This window comes from Callospermophilus lateralis, chromosome 9 (assembly GCF_048772815.1).
Source record: "Callospermophilus lateralis isolate mCalLat2 chromosome 9, mCalLat2.hap1, whole genome shotgun sequence".
NCBI lineage: Eukaryota > Metazoa > Chordata > Mammalia > Rodentia > Sciuridae > Callospermophilus > Callospermophilus lateralis.
Window position 1 is genome coordinate 8,056,841 of NC_135313.1, and position 23,247 is coordinate 8,080,087.

The following is a 23,247-nucleotide window of genomic DNA, read 5'->3' on the forward strand; positions in this document are numbered from 1 at the left end:
AAAAAATATTTTCAGCTGTAGATGGACACGATATCTTTATTTTATTCTATGTGGTGCTGAGAATTGAACCCAGGGCCTCACAAGTGCTAGGCAAGCGCTCTACCACTGAGCTATGACCCTAGCCCCTATTGTAATATGTTTGACACTGGAATTTTCACATTGGCTAGCACAATCACAGGGAGTAGGTGAGTTGACTTGAACATGGTGTCTAATTTCTCTCCTTCCTCTTTCCCTGAAGGACGGGAGTTAAGCACACAGCTGGAGCTGTTGAGGCTTTCTTGCCACCAAGAAGGGAAGCATATCTAATGATGAACCCAAAACAGAAGAAGCAGAGTGCAGAGGTAGTAGTGAGATGGATCTGATGCCATGCAAACCCTGATCAAACCATGCTTGAAGCTTATCCTGGACTTCTTGGTTACATGAGCTGATATGTTCCCTTTTTAGGTAGGCCAGTTTGGAATCAGAGAAGTGTCAAGAGCAGAAGAGGTTAAACTCTCATGACCCAATGAAGAGAAATGCTTTACAGAAAGGTTAAATTAGGATTATCATTTGGATGGTAATCCTAGCTCCTACATGGATTAACTGTGTGACCTTACTCAAATTACTCAACTTCACTCAGCCTGTTTCTTCAATTATAAAACGAGGCTGCCCCTCAAGATGACAGGAGACTTAAAAGACCAGGATGTAACTGGGTATTAGTTATGTAGCTGTATACATGTGTCGGGATGCACTGAGCCGAACGAGGAAGGCCTGAGCATCCACTGTTTGCCGGTCACACCTACACGATGGCATCTCGTGCCGTGGCACCTATGTCCACTAGACAGGAGAGGCTGCCTGGCTGTGTCTGGAGGGCTAGTGGCTGGGGTGAAAGACCCGGCAGCTAAGTCAAGGGATAACAGCAGAGTGAGAAGAGCAGAGGATTGGGACAGAGCTGAGAGACAGTGACATTTCATTGGAAGACAGACGGGTGAGCTCACAGAGACCCTGAGAAAACAGTCTCCAAGGAGAGAAGGCCTTGAAGGGGTCTCTGGAATCAAGGATAGGGTGTTTCAAAGAGGACTGGGCAGCACTGTCCAGCTCCTGTGTGGCCAGCCAAATACCTGCATTTGTCTTACAAAGGGACAACCACCAACATCTGGCGTGGACCTTGGCTGACCGGAGAGCTGACTTTGCTGTCTCTGTCTTATGAACTGGTCTCACTCTTACCCTCCGTCCCCACTTCCCAGGGAAGGGCCAGGGAAGGGACACTGTAGGAGTGCAGCTCCATCAGCCCGACATGCCCAAGAGCAGAATCAAGCGCAAGCAGGCAGCTTGGGAATGGAAAGTCCTCAACCTGTGCCCCAGGAATGCGACAAAGAATCCATTCAGGCTGGCTCGACCTTTTCTTCCCAGATGTTACTTTTACAAGTGAGAATCTGCTCTTATCTTTATAGATCTTTTTATTTTCACTCACTCTCTTTCATATGGCTCTAACTCAGTTGTTACTTGGAAAACAAACAATAAATTCCTGTGTAATGAGGAGGATCACCTGGGGATGCTTTTTTAATAGGAAAGAGTCCAGTCAGAAATTGTACTTATTTTTTAAAACCACATATATTAGGTAATGTTTAATCTGAATTATAGAAATGAGAAGTCATAAAAATAACAGTATTTGACCCTGAAAGTAATAACTCATTTTGAAGATAATCCTGGCCTAATACAAACACTCAGGTTAGATGGAAAGGAGAATAACAGCCACGTGTGAAAAGGAATTGCAGGCTGAATGGAAGCAAAGAGGGAACTCCCCCCAGGAGGTCAAGGTTAGGATCATTGCAGGAAACAGGTGGAGTGGCCCTTATCTGAAATGCCTGGGGCTTCAGGGTTTTTGGCTTTGGGAACATCTGCATGCGCATATGAGCTATCTTAGGCGGGACCCACAAAATTCATTTATGCTTTGTCAATATCTCATACACATGCCATCAAGATGACTTTATACAATATTTTAAATAATTCTTTTTTTTAATAATATTTTTATTTTTTAGTTTATTTTTTGTTTGTCTGTGGTGCTGAGGATCGAACTCGGGCCGCACGTATGCCAGGCGAGCGTGCTACCGCTTGAGCCACATCCCCAGCCCTATTTTAAATAATTCTGTGTGTGAAACAAAGTTTTATGATGTAGAATGTTCTACCTATATTTCATGTCTGTGCTCCAAAAGTTTTAGAGTTTGGAATATTTAAGATTCTAGATTTTTGGATTAGAGATGCTCAATATGAAATAACACAGAAGACAGTGTTTGTATTATAGAATTTAAGGAAGGAAAACATTGATCATATCTAGATTTTTCATTAAAGATGAGATTAGGGATAGGAGTCTAGAAAGAAATTGGTATAGAAAGAGCGCTTGCCTAGCATGTGTGAGAACCTGGGCTTGATCCCTAGGGGGCGGCCCCCGCCCCCAGAAAAAGATTAAATTAGTTCTCATTTCTAAAGAAGCACTGCAGCCTGAGGTGTGGAAAGTTCTCAAAACAAATATGCAGTTTGCCCCTACACTAGCTGTGTGGCTCCAGGCCTAGAAATCTACCTCTTACATCAATGGGGACACAGCCACAGCCACTCCTTTAGGGGCTTTGAGGACTGAGTGGGCTAAAGTACCTTGCACAGAGGTAGACAGCGTGTACTGAACACCACACAGCCCTCCAAACATCCCCCTTCTCCCTTAGGCTCAGCAGTTCAGCTCTATACCACATTCTATTTTGTTCCAGCCCAGATAGTCTAATCTACCACTAAAGGTCTTCAAGAGAAACTTCCCTCTTGGAAACTCAAATATCTATTTTAGGTGAATAAAAACATTTTCCTCTAATTCTGAAAGTCATTCAGGTTTCCCACTAAAACTTATAAGCTACATAAAATAAACAGCCAGTGTACATGATGGAATTCAAGTAATTTGGGAGGCCGAGACAGGAGGATTATTAAATTCAAGGCCAACTTCAGCAACTTAGCAAGAGCATGTTTCAAAATTAAAAAAAAAAAAAGGGCTGGGACCCAGATGCCTATCAATAGATGAATGGGTTAAGAAAAAATGGACTTTTACTCAGCCACAATGACTTTATGGATGTGAAGGCAATCTGGCTGCAACATCTGTCACTCCATTGATTGCCAGGGTTGATTCGGCTGATCCCACTGGCTAGGCGGGTGTCCCCTTCCTCCCCCATAAGCTGTGCACTCAGACAACCTTCCCTGATAAAGCAGCACTGTTCTTCAGTCAAGAGTAGCTGCACTCCCCTGCTAGAACCTCCAAATGAGCTCTCGTGAATAATGACTTTATGACATTAGCTGGTAAATGGATGGAAATGGAGAACATCATGCTAAGTGAAATAAGCCAACTTCAGAAAATCAAAGGTCACATGTTACTGGGCACACACCTGTGATCCCAGAAGCTAGGGAGACTGAGATAGGAGGATTGTGAGTTCAAAAACAGCCTCAGCAAAAGCAAGGCCCTAAGCAACTCAGTGAGATCCTGTCTCTAAATAAATACAAAATTTATTGGGGATGTGGCTCAGTGGTGGAGTGCCCCTGAGTTCAATCCCCAGTATCCCACCCCCCAAAAAAGTCAAATGTTTTTTCTCATATGTGGAAGTTAGAGTAAAATAAAGGAAAGAAAGGAGAGGGTCAGATATCATAAAGACACAGGCAAGATCAGTGGAAAAGAAGGAGCTTAAGAGGGAGAAAGAAAGGATGGGAAAGGAGGAGATGTGCAATGAATTCTTAAAAATCATGCTATGTATATACATATGCCACAGGAAATTTCACTTTTATGTATAAGTAGAAAGAACCAACCAGAAATAAATAAATCAGAAGAGCAAACGGAAGATCAGTAGAATAGAGGAGGGAGAAGCGGGAGGGAGGAAGGAGGGAAGAGTGGGGAGCGTGAGCTGAAATCAAAGGCCATTCATGCACCATTTCTTGGAGTAAACGCAACCCCTATGTTACTAGGTACAACCGAAATGCTATAAATAAATGAATACAGAAAAGAAAAAAAAGGGGTGTAACTTAGCAGTAAAGTGTCCCTGGGGTCTAGCCCCAATACTGAAAAAAAAAAAAAAAAAAAAGAATAAAATATTTCTCTGCATAGAGATAAAACTGAACATTCTGAAGTATTTCTTCTTTTATGGCTATTGTTTTACACACTTGAGATCATACTGGTTATAATGCTGTTTGTTATTTTTAAATTTAACTTACTATTTTCTTGTGTCAATATAAAGCTCATAAACAAAGTTTTAGTAGCTATAATAATAATAGCAGCTAAGATCACCTCTCAATGCTCACTAAGTGGCAGGCATAGTATGTGAGCATTAGCTCTTTTGATTCTCACAATTCCATGTGTTTGGTGCTACAGTAATTCCTACGGTGCCCAAAGACAACCAGGAAACGGCAGAGTAAGACTGGAACACAGTTCAGATCTGCCATCTGAGCTGGAGCCATAGTCAGGACGCAGATTTCATAAAGACCCTTTCAGGGAGACTATCCCACTCAAGGTTGATGGACACCATGGAATATATAAAGGCCAAGATCCAGGATGAGGGAGAAATTCCTCCTGATCAGCAAAACCTGACCTTAGCTGGTCAGCACAAGAAGAAGGACACACTTGGTCTGACTACAACATTCAAAAGGAGTCCACCTTTCATCTAGTGCTGAGGCTGGTGGTGCTAAGAAGGCTTACCCCACTCCCAGGAAGAACAAACACAAGAGAAAGAACATTAAGTTGGTTTTCCTGAAATACTATAAGGGGGACAAAAATGGCATAGTTATTCACCTTTGCCGGGAGTGCCCTTCAGATGAATGTGGCACTGGAGATTTTATGATGAGCCACTTTGACAGACATTATTGTGGCAACTGTTGTCTGACTGATTAATTCAACTAACTAGAAGACCAACAACAACAAAAAGACAGAACACAGCTCTGGCTGGGCGTGCCCAGGGGATACCTCACCTCCCTGCCTGTTCTTACTCCTTCCCCAACTCGTTCCCCCGAGTGTTGCCATTTAGGTTGTTCCCTGGTTTCTACTGCAATCAATAACACTGCAGTGAATATTTCAGTATATACTATCTGGTCATGGTGGATATGAGCTCCAGAAGAATTACTGGGCAAAGAATATGAATGTTTTTGAGGATTTTATATATATATGTGTGTATGTGTGTGTGTGTGTGTGTGTGTGCGCGCGCGCAGCCATATTGCAAAAATGTTCTACCAACTAATCATCTCAAATTTCCACACTAATTTTGAAAGGCCTTTCCCTAAGGGCACCATGGAATGTAGCTAGGAGGCTAGGTGGCCCCCTGCGGCGCACAACTGCTATGATCGTAGCTGGGGAGTACTGTAGGACTAGCTTCACCCCAGCCCTTGTTATTTTTTATGTTGAGACAGGGTCTTGCTAAGTTGCCCAGACTGACCTGGAACTTGTGATCCTCCTGCCTTCCAAGTAGCTGGGATTATTGATGTGCGCCTGGTTGAGAAGCAACTTTTAAACAGCTTCTCCACACTCATGCTTATTATGTTAGTAACAAATACAATTTTACTGGTCTTACCATGTCACCAAAAGGAGAAAAAAAGGGGGGGGGAGAAAAAGGCAAATGAGTCCCTGAGGCCCCTGTAAGGTGGCTGAGTTGTGGAGCGGGAGAAGAGCTCAGATAAATAGGGCTGCCTGACACTCGGGCTCAGGCCTCGGGCAGCAAGGGCTCGATTACTTGGGCAGGGTATCAGCCAATGACTGGCATCCCAGCTTCCTTTGCAGCGAGGGTACTGGCACCCAGCCTAGATGCTGCCAAAAATGTACTCAGGTGAAGCTTCTGAATTGGAAGCAGGCAATGTGAGAAAGTGGGTGGGAGGGAACACACATCTTTTGGAAGAGTGGATAGCAGTGGCACCCAGACCTCTGGGGGAGAGTGGAGGAGGGTTCCTGGCATAGTAGGCATGAGCTGTGGGCAGCCCATGGAGCACAAGGGCATTCCTTTAGGCTGGGTGCCCCCACGCCCAGTTCCCTAGTCTCCCAGAGATTCCTCAGCCTTCCTACCTAGCACCACATCTGGTCTGCCCCAGCTCTGGAGAATGCTCACAGGGGCTCTGATCCCAGGGAAGGGCACATGGTGACAAGTACGCCAGCTTGGTACTAGTTGTACTTGGTACTAATATAATTTTATGCATGTGCTGTCATTTTCCATAAGCACACAAAGGTTTTACCCAGTTGCCAAAACAGAATTCTTATAATGACATGTTCTGCCTTAATTCCTCATGACGTAATAAAATTCCTCATGATGTAATAAAATTTTCATTCTTCCTCATCCCGCTTTTCCTAATTATCATCTTCTAAAGTTATTAACATTGTGAACAAAAGCAATTATGGTAAAAATTATGTTACTTCCAGGTTTTCAACATTGTAAAAATGTTAAAATGAGCATCACCCAGCACTGAGCTCCTCTCTGCATCAACAACTGCAGGGAAATGAAGGCGCCCGAGATGAGCACTGCAGTGGGTCTCACCTGTGGTGCGCAGGACTGTGTGACCCTCAGCTCAAACACCAGCAGGGCCCAAAGACATCAGCTCTGTCTCCCCTTCCCTGGCACTGCATGAGCAGAGGGTACAGTGGGGAGGTTGTGGATAGCGTTTTTTTTTTTCAGTGCTTAGCATTCCCAGCATCCCTTGCAGCTAAGGCGAAGGCAGGTGCACAGCTGAGACGCTGACCAGCAAATGCACCATGCAGCCTCATATCCAATAAGAATGTGCTGGCTTTATTTACCTAAAAACTCCCTCAAGGATAAAAGTGTAAAGAGGGAACCCGAGGATTTAAGAGAAACCTTACTGTGGCCATAACCATCCTTTTGAGGCCACTTTACAAATCATTCAATAGGCAACCGCCTGGGTGTTGTGTCTAAAAAGTTCCTCAGCTCAGGCTAACAGGGGTGGGGGAGGCTCATGACTCTGATCTCCATTCAAATGCCAGAGGAAGCCTACACTCAGACTTTTTTCTGAGCAATTCAAGTTTTCTCTTAAAAGTCAAAAACTAAAGTGTGTGTGTTTTTCACCAAGTTGCTTCATTATCATTCAATCTTTTTTCCGTGTCATTATCTCCCACGTTCCTCCTTCCGGGACTCCTGTTAGACAGATGTTAGAGCTGCTCATAGTGCCACTCAGGACCCTGGGGCTCTGCTGCCATATTTTTTCTTCCTGGCCTGATGATCTGTGGGATGCCCTGTTCTACTGAGCTACACCTTGATGATCTCAGGGGATGTGGTCCCTGTCCCGACTGCACTTCCTCCAGTCATCCCCACCTTTGCTGGATGTTCTCAGGGCCTTGTGCATTCTAGGTATGCATTGTAATATGGAGCTATACCCCAGCCCTTGCCTTTTTTGATGCCACGACACCCCATCCTTTCCTCCTACATGCCATTTTCCTGTTCCTTCCTTGATTAACAATCTTTCTCTTTCACCTAAATGACCACAGTGAGGATTTAATCAAGCTTTTATTTCCTATTTCCTATTGAAAATGCAGAGTTTTTAATTTAAAAGTAGCAGGCAACTCAGTTCCACTGTTTGGTAAGCTGGTATAACTGTTAATGTGATTTAGAAAACCAAAACCAAGTAGGAGATTAAGCCATTCTAAGGAAGCAAAACCAACTGGGGGAATGTTCTGGTTTCAATCTGACATCATCCTGTGTTTTGAGTGGGGAAATACATGTAATCCCTTCACCGTAGCATATAATATACGCATGGTTACCCTGGTTTCACATGGTACAAAGAAAAAGAACAAAACTTTAGTGGCTTTGCTTATTAGATCCTGAAACATTCACCTCTTCAAATAAGACACTGATCACCTGGTGCCGATTCCTCTTGAGCATAAGCACTAATGCAAATACACTGAACTGGGAACTCGCTGTTCACCAACCAACTTGAGTACTGCACTTTTGCAATCTTTGCAGCTTGTCTGTTCCATTTGCAAAATAAACTTGCTGGAAATTTCTTAACACTGCGGTTCTTAACCATTTAGAATTTAGGGATCCACTTGAGATTTTGATAAAAGATACAGACTTTTCCCAGAAAACTTTCTTTTGTGTGTGGTGCTGGGGATTGAACCCAAGGCCTTGTGCATTTGAGGCAAGCACTCTACCAACTGAGCTATATCCCCAGCCCCTGCCCAGAAAACTGCGAATACATATTTTGCATGCCATTTCAGGGAGTGTGTGACCAGTGTGAAGCCTCCCGGCCCTGTGGAGGCAGTGCTTGCCCCAGCGGCTGGGCACGTGGCATGACAGGCGCCCACAGCACTCGGCGCTCTCTCTTACCATTGCTCTTGCCTCCTCACGAATGGATGGAATAGAAAGGATACTGTACAGAGCTCCGTTCACATATGGCTGTATCTTTAAGGGGAGAAAAAGACAGTCAATTGCAAGTTTCAAATACTACACAACTCAATTATCAAACACCACAGCTGGCTGAGGAGGAGAGGGCGTCCATCTCTCCAGAGTTCAGGATGCATGTTTTCAAATAACAGACATCTCTGTTTGTATGTTCTACAACCAGGAGTCCAAAACCAAGGCCACCTCTCCGCCCAAGGCCTCCTCCTGCTATACTCCACTGCTTAAGTCATTTCTATCCTCCTGGTCACGGAGCCTGGGAACTTTAGAGTCGTCACGGATTGCTCGGAACTCCCTGGGTTCGGTCCTTGAAAGGAACCTTCTATTCCACATCTGTTGCTGCCGTCCTGTTCACACATCGCTGTCCATGGCCCAGCCTCCGTCAGACCTCCAGCCTCCACCCGACACCCACCCTTTAACCCAACCATCCTATCATCGCTGAAATTCTACAGCACGGGCTGGTCGTTCCTGCCCCCACCTCGGGAGCCTTTCACAGCGCCCATGGCGAAGTCCTAGCTTCTTCCACACACTGTGTGTACCACACACAGGCTCCTCCAGTGGCCGGTGCCCACACCACCTGCTCTGCTCTTCCCTCTGTGTTGCCCAGGGTGCCCACACTACTTGAAGGACCCCCGCCACATGTTCCTGGTACACGCACCTCAGCCCTGGCTGCTGCAGTTCCCCTTATGGGAAAGCTCTTCCCACATGTCCATCTGGACAGCTGATTCTGCCTTTCAAACCAAGCTCCGACAGAGATTCTAGGAAGCTCTTCCTGAAAGCTCTGCACACGGTGCTCACCTCTGCTCCCTGTTCAACCCTCTACTGCTCTCCTGAATTCTGTGACTTTTTTTTTTTTTTCTTGTATGGGAGATTGAACCCAGAAGCATTTTTTAAAAATTTTAATTCTGAGATAGGGGCTTGCTAAGTTGCCAAGGCTGGCCTCGAATTTGTGATCCTCCTGCCTCAGCCTCCCAAGTAATTGGGATTAGAGGTGTGTACCACTGTGCCTGGAGACTCTGTGGGTGTTTTTTTGTTTTTTTGTTTTTTAATATACAGGAAATCTCTTCCTTTAGGACCTCTGAGGAGAGGACCATTCTTAAATCATACAGATAACACCAACATTAAATGAACACAGGACAGGTCACAGCTGGCTTGATGAGTGAGTCACCTGTTCTGTGGACTGTGTGCTGCTCTCTCCACAGGCAGAGAGAGGGCACACTGGCCACCACCCTTCCTAGCACTGGGCTTCTCTCTCTCTCTCTCAGATCTGGGGATTGAACCTAGGGTGACTTTACAACTGAGCTACATCTCCAGTGCTTTTGAGTTTTAATTTTGAGACAGAATCTCGCTAAGTGCTGCAGCTGGTCCTGAACTTGCAGTCCTCCTGCTTCAGCCTCCCAAGTCCCTGGGGTTATAGGGGTGTGTCACCGTGCTCAGCTAAGAGCTCAAAGGTTTTTAAACATAAAATGCATGGCACAGACTTTAACAGCCCCTGAACTCCACCTGCTGAAGAAACCAGGTCCTCAGCAATGATGCTGTGAGCCCAGGAGCTGTGGGTGAAAGGAGTGGCTGGAGCCATCTGCCTGAAATGGGACAGACCAGTGGGAACCCAGGGCTCCCTCGTGACCCTCTGGTCTTGTTACTCTGTCCTGCTAACATACGCCCCTGCACCTTGTCCATGGAAAGAGGTCTGACTTTGGCTGCAGGTGAAAGGCAATGTTGTAGCTTGTACAAAGGCATTTGCAAAAAACAAGAGAAGTATCACCTTTGCTGGTTTTTGTTGATGTCTTCCTACAGCTCTATTTCACTTAAAAAAAGGTTTATGGTCCATAAGCTACGAAACTTGGAGGATACCACGAGGTGGGAGGGGATGCTGGTGAGAACAGCTGGTCCAGCTGTTCTAGAGGACAATCTGGGGGGACTCAGCCACAGTCTGGTGTATGCTGCGAGTCGGTGGTGAAAAGGGTCCACACCCTGGGGAAGCTCTGCGCAGGCTTGGGTGGGCAGGTGCCTCACTGAGAACAGCTGTGGCAGCAGAGCCGGAGACGACCCAGTATCAACCCTTGGGGGACAGGTAACATGGAGGGGCGTGGCAGTGGCGAGACTGAGTGAACCAGGGGCATGTACAGGAGCCCAGGAAGGTCCCAGCAGCACAGGAAAACTCACACCACGCAAGCTCCACACATGCAGGGTATGGCACAGATGCAGTATCATGTACTTTAAGGCCACATTTGTACCTACTACGGACAACGTTAATGCGAGTGCTAACACTGGGGGGAGATGAAGCCAAGAAAGACGATAAGGAGAAAAAGTGAGGTACAGCAAGGACCATGCCAAAACACGAGGACTGGGGGACACACTCCCTGCTCTGAGCTCCAAACTTTTAGATCATAAAAGATTTGAAGTCGTTCATAAAAATACCTGCAGGAATACTTGTGAATACTTGTCAAATGCAGCCACTGCTGCAGGCCAGCCCCTTGCCTGCAGGTTGCAGGCACCGAGGGCCCAGTGTACCCCCACACCCGGGGCCAGCAATGCTGACCGAGTACCTCATGATTTTCGTGGCCAAGGAGATCCGAAAGGACTTTCAGCACCAGGCCTGCCACCTTGGCACACATGTTCTTGCCTGTGGGACCAAAACAAAACATGACGCATCTGAACTCGCAAGCACAGTTTCACGTAGGCAGACCTGAGTACAAGCCTGGCTGGTCTGTTTATGCTATGTTGTGATGGAAGCCACGCAGGCCTGGGTGTGAAAGGAAATCAGAGCACTGTTGTGGAAGACTACAGTGCCTGGGAAAAGGATACTCCCCTCCCGTTATGGACTGTAAATAACTACCTGCAGGAATTTACTCCCCTTTGAAGTGCTGCGGCTTAGCCCAAGGCTAGAGATTTATTGGAGGCCTGTGAGAAGAGCCAGTTCCTTCCCGTTTCACACTCTGTTTCTGTAAACCTACTCCTGCTAGAAACTAGAAATTTTATGGCACCAGATAGTCTATTAACATTGTGAGAAACTGCAGATGGGTGCTCAGAATTTGGAGTGTGATCTCCTCTGGGACCACTGGCATAAAAATAAAGTTTGAGTTCTCCCACTCTCCAAATGCCCTTTGCCACTTCTTAAAGGGTCTGATTCCAGCAACAATGTGACTGTGGGCCTCAGTGCCCTCCTCTTTAAAACAGCAATTATCTACCTGAAAGGCTGATGGAGAATTCAGTGAGGTGGTGGACATGAAGGACTTAAGGTGGCCGGAGCCCCCAGTGCCCAGTAATGGGCTATGGCTATTACTGAAGTCGGCACAGACTGATCCCGTACAGGTGATGGTGCCACCACCTCCCTGAACAAGCAGGGAAACGGCTTATGATGCTCAGAGAACCTCCACCACCAGGAAGGGGTGAGAAAAGGATTAGGAGCAGGAAGCACGGTTAATGTCACTGTTCCTGCCAGCAACTTAATCCTGGAGAATGCTGGGCGCACAGTCCTTAGGCTTCAGAGAAGGGGATCAGGATTCCTAACTTCATGCCTTTGAATAACATAATGACGATGAAGGGAAACACTTATGAATTCAGTCTCCTCTTCCTGTGCGAAGTGCATACATATAAACACTCTTTCTAAGGCCAGACGGTATTTTGGCCTTGGGGACTCAGCAGCTGTATACCTAGCTGGAAATACTTTAGGCTGTCTTTTCTTTTTCTCTGAGGGAGACAAAAAGCAAGCCCCCCAGGGCTCACCGGGAACCTGGACTCTGGTCAGAATCTCTTCTCACACCCCCATACCAGAAAATACAGGATGGGGCGAGACCTGCGCTGCGGAGGCAGAGGTTCATGAGCAAAGCCACGGCGTACTCCAGTGTGTAGTCAGACAGGCAATCCGGGTCCTTCAGAATGTCAATCAGCCAGAAGATGAGGCCATCTCGAATCATCGCTGTCTGCAGTGGGCGCCTGGGACGAAAAGGCCTGAGGTGAATTAAAACTGGCAGGCGGGGCTTGTCACACAGGAGATACAGCTCTGCGTCATAAAAGAAAGCCTACGGAAGATATAGACTCTGAGGCATTTTTTTTTATTATTACTATTAAGCTGGTACAAATGAAATAACAAAATCCTTTACTTTCAGGGATACGATAAAGCGTTTAAAGGAAAAAGTAATAAGGAGGCTTCCTCCTTTGAAAGTTTCCTTTTCCATATTTAAAATTAGCAGAGTATTACTCAATTTGTGTGTGTGTGTGTGTGTGTGACTACTGGGGATTGAACCCATGGGTGCTTTACAACTGAGCTCTCCTTCCAGCCCCCAACCTTTTTAAAAAATTTGAGATAGGGTCTCACTAAGTTACTGAGGGTCTCACTGAGTTGCTGAGGCTGTGATCCTCCTGCCTCAGCCTCCCAGGTAGCTGGGATTACAGGTATGCACTGATGTACCCAGCTTATTTCAAATATTTAATGAATATTTATCAATAGCTTTTGGTCTACTTAAATCAGGAAACAGGGCCACGGTAACACTTCTTTGAAAAATAGATTTCTGTCTCAACCCTATATAATGCAGCACAGGCACTTTGAGCTGAATGAAAATAAAAACAAAAAAGAGCAAGACCCAGCTCAACAGCATTCTGACTCAGATCTCTACAGACGAAGAGTGTGGCTTAATGACCCGGGAAACAGAAATTTCACCCAGCATCCAGGTGTAAGATTTTACAGAATCCAATACCTCTTCACAACATATAATGGTGGGTGTCATCATGTTAGCCTTAAGGACAGATGTCACCATGTAAGGGTCCGGCAAAGCGTCGGAGCAAGAGACTGACTTTATGCAATAAGCAAGAGGGAGTTTATTGAGGATCCGATTCAGCGCGCTGAGGCTCCAGGCAGGCTTGCTCAAAAAGGGAGAGCAGCCCAGAGCCCAGAGCAGAGGTCAGGCAGTGCTTAAGTACACTTTTTGGAGGGGGTGGGGGCTTTGCATACATCGGAACAAATCATCATGAGGCGCGGGAAAACTGAACAACAACTCTGGGACATGATTAGTACATTCATTGGCGGGAACAGATTGGACGGGGGTGATTGGTCTCTCCTAAGCGGGGTACACATTCAAACTGATTGGTTTTAGGGCCTAAATGCCTACGTGACATACTACACAGAGTCCCAAGTTACTACACAACCAGGGAGTCAATGGAAATATTTACTGGGCAGTTCGGGTATTGTCCTAACAGCTACAGGGATTACAGGTTTTGGGGGTAGCAGGGGAACTTAACAATACTTGGTCTTTTACTTTTTAACCCAAGCCTTGTAGCTTAGAAACTTTACAATGCCCAGTCTTTTACACTTTAACTCGGGTTTTGCGGCTTAGAATCAGCTTAGAAATTTTACCTTTACAACCAAGCACAGTGCCACCATGAGAAGCCAACAGAATGATGTGAAGATGTGAACACCAGAGAGCAGCCAGCACTTGCCTCTCCTAATCAACGAGTTATGGTAAAAATGACCGCCCAGGAAGGAGGAGTAAATAACTGTTCAGGCCATTCCTGTACCCACACAGACCTGACCGGTGTGGCCTCTTGGAACACATGGAGACTGCTCTCTGGGCAAGCCTACTGCTTTCTACTTTTATTGCAGAGACCCTGGAAAGCTGCAAAAAACATTAGGTCCATTTCTGTATTACCAGAAAGGACTATTTCTTCACCCAGTCTTTTATCTGTACTTAAGTTTCCTAAACATAGTCACCATGAAGCTAAGCTGTTGTGTAGATAAACAGGAGCAAAGTGTTCGGACAAACTGAGCAGGAATAACTGGACAAATCACTTGCAGCTCTTTTCAGTTCATGAGTTACTACAAGAAATTGCCACCGGCAGGGACCTGGATGACAGCAGACCCTGAGCCTGTCCCTTTCCCCCGTGAAGCATGGACCGCTTAGATTACTTCACTATGCAGGCTTCCGGTAATTAGGGAAAGTCAGTCCAATGTTAGCATCTGACGGGGAAAAGCACGTTCAGAAGAGGGTGGGCAAAGAGCTGGAGGTTCTAGAATTCTTCATAAAGTCAAAGATAAAATGAGGCAGTGCTGAGGGAAGCTGAACTCTGAAGATTTGCCATCTCCCTGGCAATTCCACTCCCAGAAGCCTCTCAAGGAAATGCAAATGCACCCTCACACTGAGACTCACAGGCAAATGTCCACAGGAGCACTTTGCAAAACAGATAAAACAATGAAAACAATTCACACATCCATTGACTGAGACCCAAAACGGGGCCTCTATCAGATGGAAGGCTATTGGCAATAACAAGGAACAAAGCACTGACAAGGGCTAGGACAAGAAGGAACCTTGAAAACATTACACTAAGTGAAAGACGCTGTCACAAAAGGATACACATTATCTGATTCCATTTGTGAAACATCCAAGACAAGTCAGTCTACTGAAAGGAGTTTGGTGGTCACAAGGGCTGGGGCAGGAACAAAGAGGGACTACAAATGGTACAAGGTTTCTTTTCGTGGTCATAGAAATATTCTAAAATCAGGTTGTAGTGATGGCTGCGCACCTCAGCAAATCTAAAAACCATTGACTTCCGCACTTCATATGTGAATTTTATGGTAAAGAAAGTATACTTCAATAAGCTCTCAATTTATAAAAACCTCTAGCAGGTGCCAGATCGGTACAATAGTACCTGATTTTTCAATTTCTGACGGGGAGCTTCCAAGTCACCGCAGGAGGGTTCTGGGACGGACACACAGGGGCTAGAACCCCATGGTAAGATACACAAGGAGAAACAGCAGGGCCTGTGCTGTGAGCCACTGGTCTCCACAACTGGGGCAGCCAAAGAATGCTTTTGGCCACACCTCTGAGTCCTCCCAGGGGCTGCCAATCACACAGAGGACTAGAGACACAATCCAACAATTCAGCACCTGGAGGGCACTAATGACCTACTGGACACCACCAATGTCCCCTGGAAAACACAGTGATACTTTCATTGTCACATGTGCCTCCATTCCCAGCAGACTTGTATAGCAGCTTAGTGGAGGAGAGAGAAGCTTTCTATATCTGTCTCGGAAAATCACCCAAACTCTCCCAAGTGTTCACAGAAAAACACCATCTGCCTCCCAGGTTATAGGAATTAAATAAGCACTAAATGGAAGCTTAAAAAACTCAATCAGGCTCCACAGGACCCCCCATGACCTATGGCATGATCATCACCTGAGACTGAACTTCTGCAGGGCCCCAAGAATATTTTCCCGGGTGATGATGTCCTTGTCCTCCTCCTTCAGCCTTCCCTCCAGCATCCGCAGCACCTTAGTGTTCTGGGCCAGGTAGAGGCGGCCTAACGATACCCCAGACAAACAGGGGAGAGAGGAAGAATTAATCTGGTGGGCTCCAAATCACTTGCTATGAAAACTTTGCATGTAACACAGCAACTTTGCATATTAGATAATTTTTTGTTCTAAAAGAAATCATTAAAATGCATTTCTTCTAAGGGTTGTTTTATTCAATCAACTATGTAATGAGGAGAAATTACTCTTCATGATCACCATGTTCCTGTGGGGAGCACTGTCTTCCATGGCTACAGTTCTGAACCCCAAGGTGAGATGTGCACGGAGAAAAGGCAGGGCCTGTGCTGTGAGCCACTGGTCTTTGCAACAGGGGCAGCCAAGGAATGCTTCTGGCCACACTCCCTGTTCCTCAACACAGGCCCAGGCCTGGAGGAGAAGGTGGAAGCCATAGGGAGGATCCTAGAACACGCCTTGAATGGGCACTAACCTGTTGTGGACTTCTGTGGTGACAGACAGGTGTGATGTTTGGACACAAGTGTCCACAGTGTTATGACACATCCCCAGACTATAATAAATGTCTGCTGAATGAATGCGATAATGAACAGATGAATGGATAATAAAATTTTGGAGTACTGTGTATCCATAATTTGAAAACTCTTTTTATTTTATTTTAAAACTCTTATACAAGTAAGAATTACGGAAAATAACAGCCCTTTGCAAGATCATTTTTAATTCAGTTATGGTGGCATGTTATTTTTTAAATTCTCAAATCCTTTAATTTAAGAGATTATATTCTATTGATGGAAGTGGTACACTGCTTATTGGAATCAGCTTTCATTGCTTCACCAACCTTATTTTGCCTTAAGTAGAAAACTATAGAAAAAGCATAACCTGTTATATACTTGAAAGTAATCTAAATAGTATTGTTCTAGCCCAAAGTGAGAAAATAAGAAGGGTTACAAAATCAGCTCTTTTGAATGCAACAAAATTTGCTGACAGAAATTACAGCATGGGCTGGGGCTGGGGCCCAGTGATAGAGCACTTGCCTGGCATGTGTGAGGCACTGGGTTCAATTCTCAGCACCACATATAAACAAATAAATAAATAAAGGTCCATCAATAACTAACAAAAATAAATTAAAGCACTATGACAAGAATGTTTAACTCTTACAAGAGACTTCCAATGAATTAAACAGTAATAAAATGAGGAAACATATTTCATCTTTAAGAAATGTGGGGGGAACACCTGCACAGAGCCTCTCTGCTCTGCTCTGAGGAGCTGTGCCTTACCTTCTGCTAGTGACGCCAAAGCGTTGACGAGCCTGGCCATGTACTGCCGCACCACCTCGCTCTTGGAGTGCAGCAACTGCAGCACGCTCCTCTGTGGGGACGAAAGTGGAGAGGACGAGGGCTCAGTGAGGAGGAGGGCAAGGTGACAGCCGCCTCAGCAGCCCTGGTTGCTCCCTTCCTCTGCCAACTGACTGGGGGACAGACCAAGGCCAAACTTCCCCTCTGGAAGTCTTGGTTTCAAATAACACCTGATGAGACTTAGCAAAAAGAATTCATCTAGACTTCTAAATTAGATGAATTAACCACGCAAAACACGCAGCACAGCCGCTGGCACACAGGAAGCGAGGCTGTTGGCTGTCACTATTGCTGAGCGTCACCAGGTCAGGACATCTGAGCTGGCTTCCTCCAATCCACAGCAGGCTACAGGAAAAGGGTTTTCAAAATTAAGCTGGGTGTAGGGGTGGGCCCAGAGAAGCAGAAGGCTGAGGCAAGAGGATTGCAACTTAGTGAGACCCTGTCTCAAAATAATCAATAAAAGGACTGGGTGAGTGGTAAAGTGCCTCTGGATTCAGTCCCAACTTCAAAAATAAATAAATAAATAAATAAGATCTAAATTAAGAACTGAACCAACAGAACGAAAAATGTCAACTCTACTCTGAAAGTGGCAATGCAGGCCTGGAACACCAGACCCAAGGCCACAGTGTGCAAGGAGGAAGCACCCAAGTCCCACTGCGTACTCCCCAAAAGGCCAACGGACTGGGGGAACCAGACAAATGAGTGAAAGGTGTTAAAGAAGCAGCTGGACTCCATGCTGCTCCTGTCACCTCCAAGGGTGGTGCAGAGGCACAGGGGTGCTCTTATGTGAGGGTGGCACAGAGGGTCTCTGGACTGGGGACAGTAGGCTCAGGTGGGCTGGGTTCTGCACCAAATGGAGGGGGGTGTCTAAATAAAGAATGAAAAAGCTGCCCCCCACCCCACTTGGCTCCCAGACCTTGACCCTGGCAACCAGACCCTTACCTCTCTGCAGGACACGAGAAGACTCTTCTCGGAGGAAAGCGACCACCCCAGGGGAAAGAACTAGAGACTGAAATCAGTGGCCCACCCAGCTCTCCTCAGTGGAGCTGAGCCAGAGGAAAGGAAAATAGAGCCAAAGTAAAGAGGGGCCTCTCTGGAGACCAGACTGTGCAGCGAGAGGAGAACCAAAACTAAATAAAAACTTTGTCACCAATACCTCAAGACATAAGAAACTGTATTGTAACCAGGAAAGAAGCAAATGCTCTGAGTTAACAAAAAACTCAACAAGAACTATGGAAAATATAAACAAAGAAATCTCCTGGAAAGTACAACAACAACAACAAAAAAAATAGAAAATATGAGAGAAAAATTAACACAACAACAGTTTAGAAGGGTTGTCATTTAGGAAAAGAGAAAACAGAGGAAAAAATCATCAACAAAATAAAGAAAATTCCCAGAAATAAAACTATCAGATTCAAAGGGCCCACAACAAGGGACCAAAATGCACTTCATGAAGCACATCCAGGGGGACCTCTGAACTGTGGTGATAAAGAGAAGACTCACCATGCTCCCATGTGCTTCTAGAGAGGAAAACAGGTCACATACAAAAGATCAGGAATCAGAATGGCTTTGGATTCTCAACAACAAAACTGGAACCCTGGGCTGGGGTGGTGGCTCAGTGGTAGAGCACTTGCCTCACATGCGCGAGGCACTGGGTTCAATCCTCAGCACCACATAAAAATAAATAAATAAAATAAAGATTAAAAAAAAAAAAAAAAACCACAAACTGGACCCCTAAGGTTCTAGGACCATGGCCCACATGCCTGTAGTCCCATTAATAGGGAGGCTGAGGCAGGAGAATTGCAGTTCAAGGCCAGCCTCAGCAACTTAGCAAGACCCTATCTCAAAATAAAAAGGATCGGGAGTGCAGCTCAGTGGTAGGGCACCCTGGGTTCAATACCCAGTATATAAACAAAACAAACAAAACTGAAACCCAAAGACAACAAAGTAATGTCTTCAAAATTCTTTTTTTGTGGGGGAGTGAACCCAAAGGAAGTTTACCACTGAACTACATTCCCAGCCCCTTATATTTTGAGACAGGTTCCAAGTTGCCCAGGCTGGCCTTAGACTTGGGATCCACCTGTCTCAGATGCCCAGGTTGCTACGATCATAAGCATGTGCCACCACAACCAGCAAATGTCCCCAAATTCTACAGAAAATTTATTTACAACCCAGAATTCTACACAAAAAAAACAGACATTTTCATTCAGACACAATCTCAAAAGCCAAACTGCCAGGTGGTCTCCGTGTAGGAGCTGTGACTAAAGGATGCACTCCACCAACTGAGAAAGCAAGTCAAGGAAGAGGGCGATACAGGAGAGAGGGGACAACGGCTGGAGTTGGGTGCGGAGATGACTGGATGACAGCTCTGAGGCACATGCAAAGGGCCACCAGCCCACAGCGAACAGAGGTGACTCGAGGACACTGCATTGAGGGCTTCATTTCTTACTTCCTGTACACATTCTATATTTAATTTTTATTGTAGTCTAACAATTATATAGAAAATGGCACAGGGCTGGGGATGTGGCTCAAGTGGTAGCGCGCTCGCCTGGCATGCGTGCAGCCCGGGTTCGATCCTCAGCACCACATACAAACAAAGATGTTGTGTCCGCCGAAAAACTAAAAAATAAATATTAAAAAGTTCTCTCTCTCTCTCTTTAAAAAAAAAAGAAAAGAAAAAAAGAAAATGGCACAGGTCATAAGTACAGAACTCTGTGAGTTTCCACAGTGAACATGTGGGTAACAAGTAGCTAGGTCAAGAGGCAGAACATTACTATAGCCTCAGGACCCCCTTCCAAACTGAGGGAGACATTTCTTTCCTGGCTTCTTCTGCCACAGATTTATTTTGCATGTTTTCGAATTTTTTACAAATGAAATCATATTTTTTATATTCTTTCATGCCTGACTTTTTCACCCAACTTTTTTTTTAGGTTTGTGAGATTCACCCATGTTCTCTCTGTGCTCCTTCTCGTTGCTCTCTGAACCCCATCTCGCAAATCTGTCACAGACATTCATTCCTACTGTTGATAGACATTTAGGTTGCATTAAGCGTTTTGGATCTTATAAAGCTGTACCACTCTTGGACTTATTTTTGCAGAGGGGCAGCTAGGATTGAACTCAGAGGTACTGGACCACTGAGCCACATCCCAAGCCTTATTTTCTATTTTATTTAGAGACAGGGTCTCACTGAGTTGCTTAGGGCCTTGCTTTTGCTAAGGCTGGCTTTGAACACGAGATCCTCCTGTCTCAGCCTCCTGAGCAGCTGGGATTACAGGCCTGCACCACCGTGACTGATCTTGGACGTTTCTGAGTGAACACATGGACCCGTTTCTGTTGGAGTACACCTAGAAGTGGTTTGCTAGACATAAGCTGTGCAGTCTCAGTAAATGCCACAGGTATTCCAAAGCAGTGCACCAGGGTGACTTTTAAACAGGGAGCTAAATGCTTCAGAAAAAGAGCTCAGAACCAAGACCCGGAGAGGCGCCCCTCCTCCCCCCACACCTGCAGTGTGGACAGCTGTGGACAGTCTTTCCACCCCACAGAACGGTTCTCACAAAATCAAATCCTGAGAACCAGAAGCAGACCAGCGAGCTTAAAGGCTGAAATACAAAGTGGCATGTTCTGTAGTCCCATCCCCAGCTACTAAGGAGGCAGAGGCAGGAGGATCACTTGAGCCCAGGAGTTTAAGACTAGCCTGGCCAACAGGGTGAGACTCTGCCTCAAAAAAAGAAAAAAAAAAAAAAAAGCCAAAATACCGAGAGCTCAGCACTGGCTTTCTCTGCCATATACCCGTGTATACTATCGCTGGACAACTAGTACCTGGCTGGCCTTTCCATCCTGCCACATGCCCTGCTTCCCAAGACTCTCTCCTGACCCTGCCTACTAATGTCCCCAGAGGGGATCCGTAAGTGCCCGGGAAAGCTGTGCCCCACTATCATCCAACCATCCATTCATGCCACCTTCTCCCAGTGCCCGCATCTAACCTGAGCACAACTCCACCTCCCTGCAGAGCAGGTCTGTGCCTGCTGCTCAGCACAAACATGCAGGACTCAGGGATGGATGGAAAACTATAAAGACAAGCAGGAAATGATTCACACCAAAGTCAAGATGTGAACATCCATTTTGTAACAGCACTGTTCTCAGTGGCCAAAAGGAGAAAGAAACCCATGTGTCCATTGATGGATGAATGGATAAGCAAAATGAGGATTGTAAGGCTAACACATGGAATATGACAATCTAGCCTTTAAAAGGAAAGAAATCCTGATATATACCTGAATAATAACATGAATAAACCTCAAGGACATTATGGTAAGTGAAACAAGCCAGTCACAAAAAACCCCAATACTATATGAGGTCCAAATCATGGGGACAGAGCACAGGATGGTGGTTTCAGGGCCGGGGGAGAGGGGAAGAGGAGCTGTTGCTTAATGGGCACAGGGTCAGTGTCATAAAGTGAAAAGAGCTGCTCATGGAGACGGATGGGGATGGCGACATAACATCATGACTGTGCCTAACACCACTCAGCGTTAAAGTGGTTAGGAAGGTGGATTTTATATAATGTGTATAAAGTTAGGACAGTGTTTCCTTCTAGAGGAGAGGCCAGGGCACGACCAGAAGCACCAGGAGGTTAGAAGGCCTGAATCTGCTTCCCTGTCTGTGCACCCTGAGTCGCGCTCAGTTTTCAGGACTCACGGTAAGCAGCGGGAGGAGGGAAAGAGTTGAGAATTGGAGAAAAAGAAAACGACAGAAGGAGCCGCGGAGATGAATGAAGCAGGTCCTGCTAACTCGTTCAGGACTCCTCGCTAGAAGCAAACTCAGACTCCCCAGCTAACAGGGTCAAGGCTGACGCCCAAGGAAACAGAAGCTCCCCACCTGCTAAGTCAGTCCCGAGGACCGCAGGCCCTGGCTGACCTCTGCTCACCTCTTACCCACCTGGTTGTGGCTATGACAGTCCAGGAGGTCGTTGCTGATGTACGCCTGCAGAACCGTCTCCCTCTGCTCCCCAGGATGGGATGTGGTCAAGCGCTGGAGGGAAGAAAAACAAAAGTAACAGGACCTAAGTGTTAACAGGAGAAAAACTCCCATGTAGCAGCTATGGTTTAAATGGCAGTTAAAACTCCACCAGTGACTATACACTGAACCAAGCAAAATAAATACTAGCCAAGTGGGGAGGTTGGTTAGCCAGCCAGCCAATCAATAAGGTGACATCTTAGGAGATGGGTGATGTAGGGGACAATGGAGTCAGCTTCATATGTGAAGTCTCCTGAGAGTGAAAGGGGCATGATGCCCAGGTCATCAGTGTGCAGATGAGAGAGCACCTGTCACCCTAGAGAGGCAAGAGTTGGCTCCGCAGTGTGAGTGGACCGTTAGCCAGCAGGGGAAGGCGAGTGGAGGGGTGGAGAAGCATGGCCCAACTCAAGGAGGTACAAACACAGGGCAGAGCCAAGTGGCTCATGGGTGGGGCGCAGGGCTGATGGGAAGTCTTGGAACACACCCTAAGGGACCCATAGAGCCACACTCAGCGAGGTGTGAGCGTGCCCGGTGGGGAGCTGGCGGGACTTCTGTAGACTGCAAAGTCCACAGGTCTGTTGTGTCGCTCTAAGTAAGGGCTTACGTAATGTCTGCAGGGAAGAAGAAGGTTTCACTTGGAGCACGTGGAATGCACTCGTGCACATGGGCGTGTGCAGTGTGAGTGGGCAAGCGACAAAGCCATGGAACTGGAGTGGGCAAACGTGCTTATTTTTCCAGGAAAACCTCACTAGATAAATATCCTGAGGCTGCAGGCCCTGCTTCTGGCTGGAGAGAACACCCTGGGCAAGGCCAGAAGGAACAGTGGCTGAGGGGAGAGCTGACAGGACGAGGAGAACCAGGGAGGCAGGTGCCCACTATCATGGCGGGAAGGCCCTGCAGGAAGAGGGGCCTCTCCTGGAGGAGGAAGGTGCCGAGAAGGCCACACAGGGAGCTGCTGCCCCCTCTCAGGCTCACTGAGGTTGAGGCAGGGGCCAGGGGCTGGGGCGGAGCCCTGGAGGGGGACAGAGACAAAATCATTAAAAAGCCTGCTTATTTTTCCTGTGACAATGTTCTTCTCTCAGCAGAGGAACGTCCTGTCTCAGCCAGAGGCTCAGGAGAAGCGTGGGTGAGAGGAAGTGCTAGGTGGTAAACCAAGAGCCAAATAGGAAGTGAGTCTGCTAAGCCGAGCAGAGGGCACCGCGGGGACAGCCCGGGAGACCCTCAAGTGGCCCACCCATGG

The 23,247-nt window shown here is 46.4% G+C and overlaps 1 protein-coding gene across 2 annotated transcripts in view; it reads right to left on the bottom strand.

The window, feature by feature from the left end:
- The window catches only part of Armc9 (armadillo repeat containing 9), a 120,956-nt gene that overhangs the window by 58,169 nt on the left and 39,540 nt on the right, over positions 1-23,247 (bottom strand). For both annotated transcript variants that reach the window (XM_076865630.2, XM_076865631.2), the window contains exons 12-17: positions 21,930-22,022; positions 16,923-17,013; positions 15,560-15,683; positions 12,187-12,326; positions 10,937-11,013; positions 8,316-8,390 (exon numbers count right to left, since the gene is read on the bottom strand). In XM_076865630.2, the coding sequence (XP_076721745.1) occupies positions 8,316-8,390; positions 10,937-11,013; positions 12,187-12,326; positions 15,560-15,683; positions 16,923-17,013; positions 21,930-22,022 (600 nt within the window). The remainder of the gene's footprint in view (positions 1-8,315; positions 8,391-10,936; positions 11,014-12,186; positions 12,327-15,559; positions 15,684-16,922; positions 17,014-21,929; positions 22,023-23,247) is intronic.